Genomic DNA, 18,248 nt, shown 5'->3' with positions numbered 1-18,248 from the left:
CCTCCTGCCCCTGCTGTCCCCGTCTCCCTTCTTCAAGGAGCAGGGCCAGGAGCGGTTTATAAGCCGATGCAGAGGGCGGGCCCCAGCCCCAAGTATTTCTCCCCTAGCTGCAAAGTGTGCTACTCCAGGCACGTCCTGGAGGTGCCACCCTTTGAAGACCCCAGGGCCGCCAGTTCTAATTAATGTGAGACCCCCCCCCCCCACCTTGGTCTCTGTTTGCCACAGCCTCCTCCTTGTTTAATTACATCCCAAATGTGCCAAAGCCCCATGGAGGCGGTTTCTGTGGAGATGTTCCTGTGGGGACATTTGCGCCTAAGTGAGCCCTGTCAGTAGAGGAAGAAAACCTCCCCCCTAGCAACATGCAGCTCCGAACTGGGCCTGAAATCCAAAAATCAGGACCACTAGTATATTCATAGTTTGGGATGAGTTTTTAATTTCTTTTTCTTCATAGATTGGGGTTTCGGGATTTTTAGTTTGTTTCTCTGGATTTCATTTTTTTTTTTTTTTGCTTTTGTTTCTCTTCATAAGAAAGATACCCAACGTAGAAAATGTTAAATTTTAAAGTACTGAGGATAAAGGGAAAAGCCTGTGGTTCAGATGGTAGCATTTTGGTGAACATTCTGTTTCTGACTGGCCTAAACCTGGACTGCAACCTCCAGCCAGCAAGGCTGCAGCTTTCCCCAATCCTTTCCTACCCAGTTCATCATTTTAAGCTGAGAAGCTATGGTTTTCACTCCCTGCCCCATAGAGCTGGCTCCCTCCGGCAGCAAAGCTGCTTGGCTGGTCCCCCCCACACCAAGCTGGGGCAGGGGCCAGAGGGGCTGGGCGTCTCCAGGCAGCAAGGCCAGGTGCACTTACCCAATGCCCCGGAGCTTTTCAAGAGAACGTGCTTCTCAATTTGTTGTGGACCTTTGACTGATTTCCAAAGCCTTGAAATGATGGCCTTTGACAGTTTGTTCAGTTCTGTGCTTTTTTTTTTTTTTTTTTAAGAGGCTTTGCCTATCTCTTCATGTCACCACAGCTACAAATGTCTCACACACTCAATTTCAAAATGAAAGGTGGACAGGTTCTGCCCTGAGACCAGGGCAGATCCCTGCATGTTGGCCTCTAGGGTCTGAGAGGATCATTCTCAGAATAACACAGAGGCCCACAGCTGCAGCCTCAACCCTTTAAAATAACAGAAAAGAAAGGAAGGTGGAAAAAGAAAAGAAAAATTATGTTCACTGTAGTTACTAAACAGTAAAGGGGCCTCTTATGGTTCAGAAAAAAAGTCAGCAATGGTAAAAGCAATTATAACCTTTACTTCTGTTCATAATCCTAAAGTTTTGTTCCTTGCACCTTGCTTAGCCAAAAGTACAGAAGTAGAGAGCAGTGAACACTGAGGCAATTTTACAGCAATACGACACTGCTGTGACATCTAAGCTTGTGATGGGGGGTCATCTCCTCAAACTGGCCAGAGACCAGGTCTGGTTCTGTCGAACCCACAGAAGTATTTGGTGGCATGAGCTGCAAGCTGGTCTTACACAGCAGAACCACATTGCAACTTGCAATGTGGTTAGTTTAGCCATCTCTGTTCCCAGAAGAAATTAAAATCAGGAGGGCAGGCAGCTTCAAGACATCCCTCCAGTGACCCTGCGTGGCTGCTCAGCTTCTGCCAAGCCCAGTGCAGACAGCTCTGGGAGGGCCTTGCAGGCCAGGGTCCCTCGGCTGCCTCTGCAGGGCCAGGGGCGGCTGACAGAGCTCCTCAGCCTGGGCTGCTTAGGGCTGGGTTCTTCCTCAAAACAGAACAGTAACGCTAGTGAAAAGGACTCCCCGACGATGAGAAGGATTTTAAAGAAGCTTGTGGGATGGATTCTGCCCTGTATTCAGGAAAATGACCGTGGACAAAAAACAGGTAGTCACTACTCAGTCCCTTTGCTGCAGAATTTCTGAACAGGTCATATCGCGATTTGGAGCATTATCCCTGGACTCTTTCTCGACTAAGTTGATGGGATGTGAGGTCTCATGAGACCAGGTCCTGGCACTCATTCACGAGCCCTTTTAAACCTGTTCCGGCCTGTCACTCACTAGCTGGGTGGCCCTGAGCAAGGCTCCAACTTCTCGAGCCTGTTCCTTCACCAGACAACGGGAATAGGAGTGACACCCACAAGGTGGGGAGGTGATACGTAAGGCTCTTTGTGTGGCTGGTGGCCATGGTGGCTGCTCCATAGAAAATGCCCCCTGATGCAACCTTTGGAGCAGGCCAGGATGTGCAGGGCGACTCGTGACCCTTCCTACCCCCAGCTCGCAGGCTTCACCCAACCCAGCAGAAACTCCAGGCCAAGGGTTCAAGGTGGAAAGAAAGTCTGGGTCAGATTCCGAAAGGCCTCTCTGTAGACACGGCTGGAGAGGGAGGGGCAGATGGTCTGACCCACCAACACTGCATTTCGAATTTTGAGGGGAACAAAGCCTCTGTGCTTGACTGTCCACAGCTTCCCACACTGGACAGGATGAAGGAAACTACTTCACACCCAGCAAATTTTTATTCTTCAGACCAGGTTTGTCGGTTATATGGCCTTGGGCATATGTTTCCTCCCAGAACGCAGCCTTGCACTGAAAACGATCCGCAGCTTCAGCAAGCAGGCACCCGGAAACAGGCAGCGTATTTGCACTCCCAGTCCTTGCAGGGCCGGGAGCCGTGTGCCAGGCTACGGCCCGAGCTGGCCTCCAGGGAGGACGGTCATGTGCGCATGGGCCTGACGCCAGCCCTGGTCCTGGCCTGATCCCAACCCCAGGTCTCCTGCAGGAGGCTGATAGCGGCTCCCTGGAAGCTGTGCTAGGGGCTCGCTCCATCCCCAGGGCGGCTGCAGGCTGCTTGGCCCACTGCCCCCTTGGGGAGGAGCCAGCCCAGGCCAGCTCACGGGGCCAAGGTTGCCGAGTGGCCGACGCCACAGGGGATGTGGGGCTGCAGCGCCCCCCGGATGCTGGCAGCCAGAGCCTGTGGCGTGGGGCTCTCTGCAGTACAGCTCACCGGCAGGCCCTGGGCGGCCAGGGCGCGTGCTGTGGTGGGGCCGATGGCTGCAAACTGCAATGAGAGAAGAGGGAGCAGAGGTCTCAGCGTAACAGCAGAAGGAGGCGGGTGGGAGCAGGTGGGCACCTCCTCCCCCATTTTCCCTCCCCAGGATTTGGAGGTCACGCAGGGTGGCAGCAGAATCAGCAAGATGCACCCACCCCGCACCACCTTGGGATGCTGTGAGCCTCTCCCTCGGGGGCAAGTCAGATCGGGAGGAGGGAGGCTGCTGCCCCACCCCGCCCCGTGCTGAGTGCCCACTCCTTAAGAACCCCCCCCCCCGAGAAAGGAACACAGGTGGACCCCTTCCTCATTCCACACACAAAAATTAACTCAAAATGGATCCAAGGCCAGGCATGAATGTTTGTGAGCTTGGACGAGGCAATAGTTTCTTCGATACAACATGAAAGGCACAAGCAATGAAATAAAAAATGGATAAATTGGACTTTATCAAAATTCCAAACTTTTGTGTTTCAAAGGACATCATCAAAAAAGTGAACAAACAACCCAAAGAATCGGAAAAAAACTTTTGCAAATCACGTATCTGATAAAGGACTTCATAATATATTAAAAACTCTTACAACACAACACTAAAAAGACAAATAACCGAAATATTTTAAGAATGGACAAAGGATTTGAATAAACATTTCTCCAAAGAAGATCTCCAAATGGTCAACAAACATATGAAAAAATGCTCAATATCATTAGTCGCCAGGGAAATGCAAATCAAAGCCGTAGGAGATGTACTCCACACCCACTAGACTGTCTCTTGTCAAAACAATGGAAAATAGCAAGTGTGGGTGAGGATGTGGAGAAACACGAATCCTCCTATATTGCTGGTGGGAATGCAAAATGGTACAGCCATTTTGGAAAAAGTTTAATTCCTCAAAATGATAAAACATACGGTTATCAAATGACCCAGCAATTCCACTCATAGGTACAACCCAAGAGAAATGAAGTCACACTACATAAAAACTTGCACATGAATGTTCAGCATTGCTCTAATAGCTCCAAATGCCCATCAACTGAAGAATGGATGAACTAAGTGTGGTTTACCTGTACAATGGAATATTATTTGGTGACAAAAAGGAATGAAGTTCTGATTCCATGTTACAACTTGGATGAACCTTGGAAATATTATGCTGAGTGAAAGAAGCCAGACACAAAAGACCATGTATTGAATGATTCCCTTTGGAATGTCTGAAACAGGCAAATCCATAGAAATACAACGTAGATTAGTGCTTGCCAAGGGGTGGGGGTGGGGGGGGAGATAGGGGAATGGGGAGTGATTATTAGTGGGTGGTCACATTTTTGGAGTGCTGAAATGTTCTGTAATTAGATAGTGGTGATGGTTGCACAACTCTGTGATATGCTAAAATCCAAAAAACTGTATGCTTTATAAGTATAAATACTGAATTCGTAAGAAGTGAATTTTGTGCTATGGAATTATATCACAATCAAACTGTTTTTTAAAAAAAGAACTTATAAAAGAAAGGAAAGAGGGGCGGGGCAAGATGGCGGACTGGTGAGCTGTATGTTTTAGTTTCTCCTCCAGGAAAGTAGATAGAAAGCCAGGAACTGCGTGGACTGGATACCGCAGAGCAATTTGACTTTGGGCATACTTCATACAACACTCATGAAAATGTCGAACTGCTGAGATCAGCGAAATCTATAGACTGAGACCAGACACCCGAGAATCTGAGAACAGCCAGCCCAGCAGAGAGGAGATAGGCATAGCAAAAAAACAGCAAGAAAAACTCAAAAATAAAAGTGGAGGCTTTTTGGAGTTCTGGTGAACATAGAAAGAGGAAGGGCAGAGCTCAGGCCCTGAGGCTCATATGCAAATCCAGAAGAAAAGCTGATCTCTCTGCTCTGTGGATCTTTCCTTAATGGCGCTAATTACTTTGTCTCTTAGCATTTCAATAACCCATTAGATCTCTGAGGAGGGCTTTTTAATTTTTTTAAATTTTTTTTTTCTGTTTCTAAAACAATTACTCTAAGAAGCCCAATACAGAGAGCCACAAAGACTTGCAATTTGGGCAGGTCAAAACAAGAGCTGAACCAAGAGAGCTCTGAGACAAAAGGCAATAATCCAGTGGCTGAGAAAATTCACTAAACACCACAACTTCCCAAGAAAAGGGGGGTGTCCGCTCACAGCCATCATCCTGGTGGACACGAAACACTCCTGCCCGTCGCCAGCCCCATAGCCCAGAGCTGCCCCAGACAACCCAGTGTGATGGAAGTGCTTCAAATAACAGGCACACACCACAAAACTGGGTGTGGACATTAGCCTTCCCTGCAACCTCAGCTGATTGTCCCAGAGTTGGGAAGGTGGAGCAGTGTGAATTAACAAAGCCCCATTCAGCCATCATTTCAGCAGACTGGGAGCCTCCCTACACAGCCCAGCAGCCCAGAACTGCCCTGGGGGGACGGCACTCACCTGTGACATAGCACAGTCATCCCTCAACAGAGGACCCGGGGTGCACGGCCTGGAAGAGGGGCCCACTTGCAAGTCTCAGGAGCCATACGCCAATACCAAGGACTTGTGGATCAGTGACAGAGACAAACTGTGGCAGGACTGAACTGAAGGATTAGACTATTGCAGCAGCTTTAAAACTCTAGGATCACCAGGGAGATTTGATTGTTAGGGCCACCCCCCCCTCCCTGACTGCCCAGAAACACGCCCCATATACAGGGTGGGCAACACCAACTACACACGCAAGCTTGGTACACCAATTGGACCCCACAAGACTCACTCCCCCACTCACCACAAAGGCAAAGCAGGGGAGAACTGGCTTGTGGAGAACAGGTGGCTCATGGACGCCACCTGCTGATTAGTTAGAGAAAGTGTATGCCACGAAGCTGTAGATCTGATAAATTAGAGATAAGGACTTCAATTGGTCTACAAATCCTAAAAGAACCCTACCAAGTTATGCAAATGCCAAGAGGCCAAAAACAAGAGAAAATCCTAAAGCATATGAAAAAACCAGACGATATGGATAACCCAAACCCAAACACCCAAATCAAAAGATCAGAAGAGAGACAGTCCCTAGAGCAACTAATCAAAGAACTAAAGATGAACAATGAGACCATAGTACGGGATACAAAGGATATCAAGAAGACCCTAGAAGAGCATAAAGAAGACATTGCAAGACTAAATAAAAAAATAGATGATCTTATGGAAATTAAAGAAACTGTTGACCAAATTGAAAAGATTCTGCATACTCATAGTACAAGACTAGAGGAAGGTGAACAACGAATCAGTGACCTGGAAGATGACAGAATGGAAAATGAAAGCACAAAAGAAAGAATGGGGAAAAAAATAAAAAAAATTGAAATGAACCTCAGGGATATGATAGATAATATAAAATGTCCAAATTTAAGACTCATTGGTGTTCCAGAAGGAGAAGAAAAGGGTAAAGGTCTAGGAAGAGTAGTCAAAGAAATTGTTGGGGAAAATTTCCCAAATCTTCTAAACACCATAAATACACAAATCATAAATGTCCAGCAAACTGCAAATAGAATAAATCCAAATAAACCCACTCCAAGACATATTCTGATCACACTGTCAAACATGGAAGAGAAGGAGCAAGTTCTGAAAGCAGCAAGAGAAAAGCAATTCACCACATACAAAGGAAACAGCATAAGAGTAAGTAGTGACTACTCAGCAGCCACCATGGAGGCGAGAAGGCAGTGGCACGATATATTTAAAATTCTGAGTGAGAAAAATTTCCATCTAAGAATTCTTTATCCAGCAAAGCTCTCGTTCAAATTTGAGGGAGAGCTTCAATTTTTCACAGACAAACAAATGCTGAGAGAATTTGCTAACAAGAGACCTGCCCTACTGGAGATACTAAAGGGAGCCCTACAGACAGAAACAAAGAATGGAGAGAGAGACTTGGAGAAAGGTTCAGTACTAAAGAGATTCAGTATGGGTACATTAAAGGATATTAATAGAGAGGAGAAAAATATATATGACAAGCATAAACCAAAGGATAAGATGGCTGATTCAAGAAATGCCTTCACGGTTATAACGTTGAATGTAAATGGATTAAACTCCCCAATTAAAAGATGTAGATTCGCAGAATGGATTAAAAAAAATGAATCATCAATATGTTGCATACAAGAGACTCATCTTAGACACAGGGACACAAAGAAACTGAAAGTGAAAGGATGGAAAAAAATATTTCATGCAAGCTACAGCCAAAAGAAAGCAGGTGTAGCAATATTAATCTCAGATAAAATAGACTTTAAATGCAGGGATGTTTTGAGAGGCAAAGAAGGCCACTACATACTAATAAAAGGGGCAATTCAACAAGAAGAAATAACAATCATAAATGTTTATGCACCCAATCAAGGTGCCACAAAATACATGAGAGAAACACTGGCAAAACTAAAGGAAGCAATTGATGTTTCCACAATAATTGTGGGAGACTTCAACACATCACTCTCTCCTATAGATAGATCAACCAGACAGAGGACCAATAAGGAAATTGAAAACCTAAACAATGTGATAAATGAATTAGATTTAACAGACATATATAGAACATTACATCCCAAATCACCAGGATACACATACTTCTCTAGTGCTCACGGAACTTTCTCCAGAATAGCTCATATGCTGAGACATAAAACAAGGCTCAATAAATTTAAAAAGATTGAAATTATTCAAAGCACATTCTCTGAGCATAATGGAATACAATTAGAAGTCAATAACCATCAGAGACTTAGAAAATTCACAAATACCTGGAGTTTAAACAACACACTCCTAAACAATCAGTGGGTTAAAGAAGAAATAGCAAGAGAAATTGCTAAATATATAGAGATGAATGAAAATGAGAACACAACATACCAAAACCTATGGGATGCAGCAAAAGCGGTAATGAGGAGGAAATTTATAGCACTAAACGCATGTATTAAAAAGGAAGAAAGAGCCAAAATCAAAGAACTAATGGATCAACTGAAGAAGCTAGAAAATGAACAGCAAACCAATCCTAAACCAAGTAGAAGAAAAGAAATAACAAGGATTAAAGCAGAAATAAATGACATAGAGAACAAAAAAACAATAGAGAGGATAAATATCACCAAAAGTTGGTTCTTTGAGAAGATCAACAAGATTGACAAGCCCCTAGCTAGACTGACAAAATCAAAAAGAGAGAAGACCCATATAAACAAAATAATGAATGAAAAAGGTGACATAACTGCAGATCCCGAAGAAATTAAAAAAAATTATAAGAGGATACTATGAACAACTGTATGGCAACAAACTGGATTGTAGAGGAAATGGACAATTTCCTGGAAACATATGAACAACCTGGACTGACCAGAGAAGAAACAGAAGACCTCAACCAACCCATCACAAGCAAAGAGATGCAATCAGTCATCAAAAATCTTCCCACAAATAAATGCCCAGGGCCAGATGGCTTCACAGGGGAATTCTACCAAACTTTCCAAAAAGAACTGATACCAATCTTACTTAAACTCTTTCAAAACATTGAAGAAAATGGAACACTACCTAACTCATTTTATGAAGCTAACATTAATCTAATACCCAAACCAGGCAAAGATGCTACAAGAAAGGAAAACTACCGGCCAATCTCCCTAATGAATATAGATGCAAAAATCCTCAACAAAATACTTGCAAATCAAATCCAAAGACACATTAAAAAAATCATACACCATGACCAAGTGGGGTTCATTCCAGGCATGCAAGGATGGTTCAACATAAGAAAATCAATCAATGTATTACAACACATTAACAAATCAAAAGGGAAAAACCAAACGATCATCTCAATAGATGCTGAAAAAGCATTTGACAAAATCCAACATCCGTTTTTGATAAAAACACTTCAAAAGGTAGGAATTGAAGGAAACTTCCTCAACATGATAAAGTGCATATATGAAAAACCCACAGCTAGCATAGTACTCAATGGTGAGAGACTGAAAGCCTTCCCTCTAAGATCAGGAACAAGACAAGGATGCCCCTATCACCACTGTTATTCAACATTGTGCTGGAAGTGCTAGCCAGGGCAATCCAGCAAGACAAAGAAATAAAAGGCATCCAAATTGGAAAAGAAGTAAAACTGTCATTGTTTGCAGATGATATGATCTTATATCTGGAAAACCCTGAGAAATCGATGATACAGCTACTAGAGCTAATAAACAAATTTAGCAAAGTAGCGGGATACAAGGTTAATGCACATAAGTCAGTAATGTTTCTATATGTTGGAAATGAACAAACTGAAGAGACACTCAAGAAAAAGATACCATTTTCAATAGCAACTAAAAAAATCAAGTACCTAGGAATAAACTTAACCAAAGATGTAAAAGACCTATACAAAGAAAACTACATAACTCTACTAAAAGAAATAGAAGGGGACCTTAAAAGATGGAAAAATATTCCATGTTCATGAATAGGAAGGCTAAATGTCATTAAGATGTCAATTCTACCCAAACTCATCTACAGATTCAATGCAATCCCAATCAAAATTCCAACAACCTACTCTGCAGACTTGGAAAAGCTAGTTATCAAATTTATTTGGAAAGGGAAGATGCCTCGAATTGCTAAAGACACTCTAAAAAAGAAAAACGAAGTGGGAGGACTTACACTCGCTGACTTTGAAGCTTATTATAAAGCCACAGTTGCCAAAACAGCATGGTACTGGCACAAAGATAGACATACAGATCAATGGAATCGAATTGAGAATTGGGAGATAGACCCCAGATCTATGGCTGACTGATCTTTGATAAGGCACCCAAAGTCACTGAACTGGGTCATAATCGTCTTTTCAACAAATGGGGCTGGGAGAGTTGGATATCCATATCCAAAAGAATGAAAGAGGACCCCTACCTCACCCCCTACACAAAAATTAACTCAAAATGGACCAAAGATCTCAATATAAAAGAAAGTACCATAAAACTCCTAGAAGATAATGTAGGAAAACATCTTTAGGACCTTGTATTAGGCGGACATTTCCTAGACTTTACACCCAAAGCACAAGCAACAGAAGAAAAAACAGATAAATGGGAACTCCTCAAGCTTAGAAGTTTCTGTACCTCAAAGGAATTTGTCCAAAAGGTAAAGAGGCAGCCAACTCAATGGGAAAAAATCTTTGGAAACCATGTATCTGACAAAAAGACTTATATCTTGCATATATAAAGAAATCCTACAACTCAATGACAATAGTACAGACAGCCCAATTATAAAATGGGCAAAAGATATGAAAAGACAGTTCTCTGAAGAGGAAATACAAATGGCTAAGAAACACATGAAAAAATGTTCAGCTTCACTAGCTATTAGAGAGATGCAAATTAAGACCACAATGAGATACCATCTAACACCGATTAGAATGGCTGCCATTAAACAAACAGGAAACTACAAATGCTGGAGGGGATGTGGAGAAATTGGAACTCTTATTCATTGTTGGTGGGACTGTATAATGGTTCAGCCACTCTGGAAGTCAGTCTGGCAGTTCCTTAGAGAACTAGATATAGAGTTACTGTTCGATCCAGCGATTGCACTTCTCGGTATATACCCAGAAGATCGGAAAGCAGTGACACGAACAGATATCTGCACGCCAATGTTCATAGCAGCATTATTCACAATTGCCAAGAGGTGGAAACAACCCAAATGTCCTTCAACAGATGAGTGGATAAATAAAATGTGGTATATACACACGATGGAATACTACGCGGCAGTAAGAAGGAATGATCTCGTGAAACGTATGACAACATGGATGAACCTTGAAGACATAATGCTGAGCGAAATAAGCCAGGCACAAAAAGAGAAATATTATATGCTACCACTAATGTGAACTTTGAAAAATGTAAAACAAATGGTTTATAATGTAGCATGTAGGGGAACTATCAATAGAGAGCAATTAAGGAAGGGGGAACAATAATCCAAGAAGAACAGATAAGCTATTGTGGGTAAATTTAACGTTCTGGGAATGCCCAGGAATGAGTATAGTCTGTTAATTTCTGATGGGTATAGTAGGAACAAGTTCACAGAAATGTTGCTATATTAGGTAACTTTCTTGGGGTAAAGTAGGAAAATGTTGGAAGTAAAGTAGTTATCTTAGGTTTGTTGTCTTTTTCTTACTCCCTTGTTATGGTCTCTTTGAAATGTTCTTTTATTGTATGTTTTTTTTTAAATTATTCTTTTATTTTTCATACAGTTGATTTAAAAAAAAAAAGTAAAAAAAAAAAAAAAAAACCAAGGAAAAAAATCTGTAGAGCCCCCTTGAGGAGCCTGTGGAGAATGCAGGGGTATTCGCCTTCCCCACCTTGATGGTTGGTAACATGACCACAGACATAGGGGACTGGTGGTTTGATGGGTTGAGCCCTCTACCATAGGTTTTACCCTTGGGAAGACAGTTGCTGCAAAGGAGAGGCTAGGCCTCCCTATAATTGTGCCTAAGAGCCTACTCCCGAATGCCTCTTTGTTGCTCAGATGTGGCCCTCTCTCTCTAGCTAAGCCAACTTGAAAGGTGAAATCACTGCCCTCCCCTCTACGTGGGATCAGACACCCAGAGGAGTGAATCTCCCTGGCAATGTGGAATATGATTCCCGGGGAGGAATGTAGACCCGGCATCGTGGGACAGAGAACATCTTCTTGACCAAAAGGGAGATGTGAAAGGAAATGAAATAAGCTTCAGTGGCAGACAGATTCCAAAAGGAGCCGAGAGGTCACTCTGGTGGGCACTCTTACGCACAATTTAGACAACCCTTTTTAGGTTCTAAAGAATTGGGGTAGCTGGTGGTGGATACCTGAAACTATCAAACTACAACCCAGAACCCATGAATCTCGAAGACAATTGTATAAAAATGTAGCTTATGAGGGGTGACAATGGGATTGGGAAAGCCATAAGGACCACACTCCACTTTGTCTAGTTTATGGATGGATGAGTAGAAAAATAGGGGAAACAAACAAACAAACAAACAAAGGCACCCAGTGTTCTTTTTTAGTTTAATTGCTCTTTTTCACTTTAATTATTATTCTTGTTATTTTTGTGTGTGTGCTAATGAAGGTGTCAGGGATTGATTTAGGTGATGAATGTACAACTATGTAATGGTACTGTGAACAATCTAATGTACGATTTGTTTTGTATGACTGCGTGGTATGTGAATATATGTCAATAAAATGAAGATTAAAAAAAAAAGAAGACACGGAAAAGGGAACCATTTTAAAAATAGAGAATTCCAAGACTTTTAGATGGAAAAAAGGGAAGGAGAGGGAGTGACCACGTGTGCCAGGCCTGGAGCTGGGGCTTTGCTCAAATTCTCTCATCTGATCCTAGACAAGGCCTAGGCACAGAAGGCCACACACACATCCAGAAAGGCCACAACGTAGACCTGCCCCCATAGTACAAAGGAGGAAACTGAGGCTTAGGAAGGTGAGGGGACAGCCAGGAAGTGGTACCACTGGGCTTTGAACACAGCCCCAGGGGTTTAGAGCCCCCGCCTTTGCAATTCCACAAAATGGCCACCTGGGCACCTGCTGGGTCAGGAGTGCTTTCATTTTAAATGGAAACCCTAGGACGATTAACAAAGATTTTTAAAAACCCAATCTCAAAAAGACCAAGTAGCCCATGGAATGCCTCACCTTGATTTGACTGATGCTGTCCCCAGATAACTCTAGAATATGCTCGAGACTGTACGTGAGGCCAGACGGACTGAAAAACGCGATGCTGGCCGGGGCACCCTGCAGGGAAGAGAGAGCCTGCTCAGTCCCCGGCCAGGCGCCGGGAGGTGGGGTCCGCCCTGGAGCACGCGGCCCTCTGCTCGAGGAGGCGGGATTCCAGGAGAGAACCGCTGAAAGGCGCAGGCTGCGATCACAGAGCCTGGGCGCTGCCGAACCCAGCACTGGAGGACACTGGCACTGGAGGTCACAGTGCCTGACACACTGGGTGATGCCTCTCGCTCCTGAGGCCAAAGTGGCACCAGCCAGTGATGGCAGCAGCACGTCCGGCTCCCGGCAACCCTCCACCCCTCCTAGAAACAGCGCAGCAGAGCCACACGCGGCCTGCAGGGCTTTTCTGCATGTTCCTTCATCAGGGCCTCCCGTGCCAGGCCGTCAGCCCAAAACCTGTCCTAGGAGGGAGGGGGCACCGTATGAGGATAAATGTTGAAGAGATAAGCGACTCAATCAAGAGCTGTTCATCCTCCCACCCAGGGCCCCCCGGGCCTCTGCGGTTCAATCAGGCTCCTCGATGGGCCTGCGGGACCACCCCTCCCCGTCCCCCCCACGCTGGCCCAGCCTTCCTGTCCCCCTCTGTCCCTGCAGCCCCGAGGCCCCCCTAGAGGAAGAACAGCAGCAGCAGCAGCAGCCAGACTGCGGCTCCCGCATCAGAGGCTGTGCGCAGAGCTCTGCGTAAAGCGTCTTCTCCTTTCACCCCTGGGCTAACTTTCCTGGGTCGGTGCATTCCCACTTCCCAAGAGAAGGTCACTTCCTCAGGGTCACACGGCAGTGACTGGAGGCCCCAGGGCTAGACCCAACGCCGCGGTGGCAGGCGCCTGCACCCCTGGGTTCTGCCAGCGGGGGACCCCCCTGCTGGGGCTCGCCCTGGAAACACCTACCAGTTTGGAGAAGTAACTCTGCAGGTTTCCTTGGATTCCTGGATGTGGAATCTTCTGATAGACGGTTATACTTTCCATGGGAATCCCTGGACACAGTCAAAACGAAAACAAGACTTCACTGCACTGAGAACACATCAGCAGACTCTGCCAGCCTGGAACTCCGTGAGTCAAGCCCCACAAGCAGCGCACCCTGCTGTGACGGGCCGCTCCTCCTGAGGCTATGGGTGAGTCCAAGACTCCTTGGTGGCCCTCGGCAGCCTGCTCAGCCCGGAGGAGCGGCTCCCACGGCAGAGGAGGTGGAGACAGCAGACCCAGGACCAGGGCTGGTGTGGATTTGGCCACTGGGACAGCCCCTTGCCCCCACTCTGTGAATCCTGTCTGCAGAATCCTACACTGAGGCCAAGGAGTAGTGCAGAGCTCCAGGGAGGTTTCCAAACCCAAGGGCTGAAGCCGGCAGCTGGGAGGGCAGCCTTCTGGGGTCCTGACTCCCTGTGCCGGGAAGCCAGGTTCAAGGCCAGCCCCTGAGAAAAGCTGTGAGTCATGAAAGGGGATGCCAGCTGGAGGCAGGAGCCCCCATTGCAACCCAGCTCTGCCTCCACCTGGCCATGGGCTCTGGGGTCACCTGCCCCCTCTCTGGGGCTCCAGGTCCCCATCTGTAAAGAAGCTGATCAGGCTCCAGGCCCTCTGTTCAGTGATCTGAACGCTTCTGGGGTTTCAGGGCTGGACGTGACGGGGCAGGCACTGAAGCGACTAAGGCCAATTTCAATCATCAGGGGACTGACTGGGGGCAGCCATGCAGTAAACAAACCTGTATCAGGTCAGGAAAGCACAGACTTGAGACAATGAAAGGTGACAGGAAAGAAAATCACCCAGAAATAGCAAGACGATTTCAGGAATAAAACAGCAACCTCTCCCCATTGCATACTCAAAAAAAAACTGAAGAAATGATCTAACCTCTGATTTGTACATGGTTTCTTTAAGGATACCCAGGACCAAACTTTCAGGGAGGGCGTGGGGGCCGAGTGGCTGGGCTGGAGGACCTTATGTGCTGCTCCAAGATCAGCTCCACCCTCAGACCTTCCTCTGCATGAGGGAATGTGTAGGCCCACAGAGAGCCAAGACTCGATGGCTCGTGGCCTCAGTTATCTGTCCGGGGTCACCTCCATCACCCACCACCTACTGAGAAGGGTGGATGTACCCAGGCCGCCTCGGGGCCAGGCCCCTCCAGCCCAGAACCACACTCTGAGTGGTCTCTGTGGCTGGCCACGTCCATCACCGAGAAGGACCTGGAAGACCCCAAAGAGGCGAGGGGGTGGCACGCCTTGGCTGGTGTGTCCCAATCACCTTTGTCCTTGAGCATTTTTGGCAGGGTTTCTCCTTTTAGGGTTCCGCAAGGAAAGAGAAGAGGCAACGCCGATGGCTCCCCTGTGAAAAAATAAGCAGACTTTGTAAAAGGTAGCTCTGGGCAGGTGGGAGCTGCCTGTGCACAGGTGCATGTGGGGAGGGGCTGCTCCATGGAAGATGACGCCAGCTCTGCTCCTGGGGTCCATCTTGCCAACTCTGAAGGGTTGGGATATGAAGAGCTTATGAAGGACTTGCAGGTGAAAGCTGGAAACTGTGACACGCACCCCAACAAGGGGTGGCTGTCAGCTACACTCTCTAGACTCCCTCCATCCCATGTGGTCCCTGGGCAGCAGTCACTCTTTAGAATGCAGGCTTTGCACTGTGACTGCAAGATCAGGCCTGGCGCTGGCATCTGCCTCTGGAGAAGGTGCTGGGTGGGACCAGAGGTGCTGGGGGCTCATGCTCAGGAGGAGGCAGGGCAATGGCGGCCAAGAGCTCCTCTTCCCACAGGGTTGACGGAAGGGCCCGGGGTGGGCCTCACCCCCATCCACAGCACCCCTCTGAGAAGACTTACAGGCATTTTCAGCCCTGAGCTGACAGCAGGACTGTGAAGACGGCAATGCGAAGTGTACACCTGTTTGCAAAAATACCGATCAAAGAAAACCGATGGGTGGTTGGAGGCCAGAGTTGTCCCCCCAGTGGGAAACAAAGCATTTTAATAGAACCAGCTTTCGCTACCCTGCAAAGTGTCCAATGGATGTAGGAAATTTTAATGGACATTGGTCATGCACAAACGCTATTTTCCCACATCCATAAGCTCTCTCTGAAAAGTCTTGGTAATAGCACTCAGAGGAAGACAAAAAACACGCTCTTCCCACCCAGCACCATCTCCACAAAGCAGCAGCTTTACAAGTCGTCAGTGTAGGCCACTTTATTTCAAGTTACTAAATAACTGCAGACTGGTGAATTTTTTTAAAATGTAAACTGCTCTGCAAATGTCAGTACTATCATAAAAGAATACAATGAATCGAGAAGCATTTAAATATAAATAATGGCTGCTAATTCTCCTTTCCGGTGTAGCTGTAGATGCCTTCCCTGGATAAGTATTTCAAAAGCTGTTCGGGTGCTCTTTTGTTAACCAGAGCCCAGGTGTCCTCTGGTGCAGGGCTCCAGGGGCGAACAGGCCCTTCCCAGCCCCTGCTCTGGGATGGTTGTGAGAATCCAGCAGGAAAACCACGGACAAACTTTCCAACAAGCCTGGCCCCAGAGGTGTGCAAGGGGCTTTGGAAGAGTCAAGAGTCTCCCTTCGCAGCATCTCTTCTGAAGCTTCTGGCTCTCATCCTCTGGTTCTTGGGCTGCTGGTCACTGAGTCCTGTCTGGGATCTGCATGCCCACGGCAGCTCGCGGGGCACAGAGGCTCCTCTCCCCAAGTCCTTACCCGGAAGGAGGCCTGGTTGGCTGTGCTCTCGGGGCGGAGACCAGTAGCCACACAGCCCTCAGAGGGCAGGGAAGGAGCGGGTCTTTCCTCCCCAGTTAAAAGGCGTTCAAGTTCTCAAAATGTCCCGGCCACATCCTTTGCTGCCAAGCAGGGATCTACTGCAACTGTAGTTCTTGAGAGTTCAAGAAGTCAAAGGCAAACTACCTGTTCCTTTTTGGGATAAGCTTAATGTCTGTGGATTCATCTCCAACCAAAGACTAAACTGGCTGATTCTGCAGTGGTGAGACACGAGGTGCCCGGGATGACAGGGAGTGGGGAGGGGACCAGCAGGGGCTCTAATCCAACACGAAATTGGTGCTCCTTTTTACCAGGGGCTCCTCTCCCCATGTCTTTACCTGGAAGGAGGCCTGGATGGCTGGGCTGCAGGGGCTGAAGACACGGTGTCGAAAATCACAGGAGAGAATTACGCAGCTGGGATGGGGGTGCGATAAATAGTCACTGTCGGTATTTAAGATAAGGAGGCTAATATGTTAAAATGCCATTTCACCAGGAAACTTGTACAGGTAAACCAAAACAACGCCCAGGTCTGCCATGAGTGAGTGCCACTGCAAGAAGGTGGCACTGTGCCACAGTCAGAGGGCAGTTAATTGCAGATAATTAGGATACCCAGGCTGATTGGGAGGGATGGAAGCAGAGCCAGGCAAGCCTGCTGGGCCCCAGGAACTTTTGCTTGTCAGATCCCCACAGCTCCCAGTCCGGGAGGACGTGTGGAGGAAGCCTCAGCTCAATCTGTCAGCCTTTGTGTCTCTGTCTCACTCTCTCTCTCAAAAGTTATCATTGTCCTCCACCTTTTACCATTTTATTTGCAGTTACTTTTCCATTAGAGGAGACATCCTGGGAGGGAAGGGGAACTAGCAGAACGAGGAGTTATCAGATTAAAGAAGATAGTAGCTTTGCGCCCTTAGAACAGAGCCCATCACTTAGTACTAAATAAGCAGTGACTGTTGTATAATAAAGAATTTGGCTGGCCTTTGTCCTGGATCCTGGGAGAGAACCTTTAAATCTCTGGATATTTCCCAAGAGAGGAGAGTCTTCGTTATTCTGGGGCCCAGGAGCATGCCTGGTGGTTTGGGCTGAGAAGCTTTTGGGGGCCCAAGGCTCTGGGTCAGGTCCATCAGCCTGAACCCTGGGGTCATCCAGTCAATCACCCCTATGCAGCAAAACCCCAACAAAAACGCTGGACACCTGAAGCTCAGGTGGGCCTCCCTGATTGGCCAGACCCATCCACAGGCAGGTGTGGTGGGAACAGTCTCTGCTACAGGCCTCACCCTCTGTCTCTGCTTCTGGCTCCCTCTGATTTGTATCCTTTTTGCTATAATGAAGCTATAATCGTTAAGTACAGTGCTTTTCTGAGCTCTGTGAGTTGGGCTAGTGAAATATAAACCCGAGGGGTGGCCTGGGAACCTCCAGACTTGTGGCTGGCATCTGGGGTGAGGGCACTCTGGAGGGGACTGTGCCTTGATTTGTGGGATTTGACCTCACTCCGGGCAGGGTCAGAGCTGACCTGTGTCACAACCATGACCCAGGCTCTTGACACCAAGCGCTGGAAGGAAATTCTCGGCTTTTAGAATTGAATTTGAAGGTTTGCTGGGGGTAAAAATCATGACCACCTTGGTAAAACCCAGGCAAGGACCTTGCTAGGACCACAGACATGCCAGGATAAAGGAGAGGAAGTACCAAGGTTTTGCCAAGAAGGCAGACGAGCACCCTCAGGACAGGGGCTGAGATTAGTCTCCCCTTGTGAGCCTTAAGGCAGTTGACAGAAACCCCAATGTGCTG

At 46.8% G+C, this 18,248-nt stretch overlaps 1 protein-coding gene across 2 annotated transcripts in view; it reads right to left on the bottom strand.

Annotated features, from left to right (window-relative positions):
- Positions 1-492: 492 nt before the first annotated feature.
- UROS (uroporphyrinogen III synthase) overlaps positions 493-18,248 on the bottom strand; it is a 39,385-nt gene continuing 21,629 nt past the window's right edge. For both annotated transcript variants that reach the window (XM_037805133.1, XM_037805134.1), the window contains 4 exons: positions 14,972-15,052; positions 13,628-13,713; positions 12,654-12,752; positions 493-3,064 (listed from right to left, as the gene is read on the bottom strand). In XM_037805133.1, coding sequence (XP_037661061.1) covers positions 2,897-3,064; positions 12,654-12,752; positions 13,628-13,713; positions 14,972-15,052 — 434 coding nt within the window. In that variant the 3' untranslated portion in view covers positions 493-2,896. The remainder of the gene's footprint in view (positions 3,065-12,653; positions 12,753-13,627; positions 13,714-14,971; positions 15,053-18,248) is intronic.

This window comes from Choloepus didactylus, chromosome 15 (genome assembly GCF_015220235.1).
Source record: "Choloepus didactylus isolate mChoDid1 chromosome 15, mChoDid1.pri, whole genome shotgun sequence".
Classification (NCBI taxonomy): Eukaryota; Metazoa; Chordata; class Mammalia; order Pilosa; family Megalonychidae; genus Choloepus; species Choloepus didactylus.
This window is presented reverse-complemented; position numbering and strand designations above follow the sequence as displayed.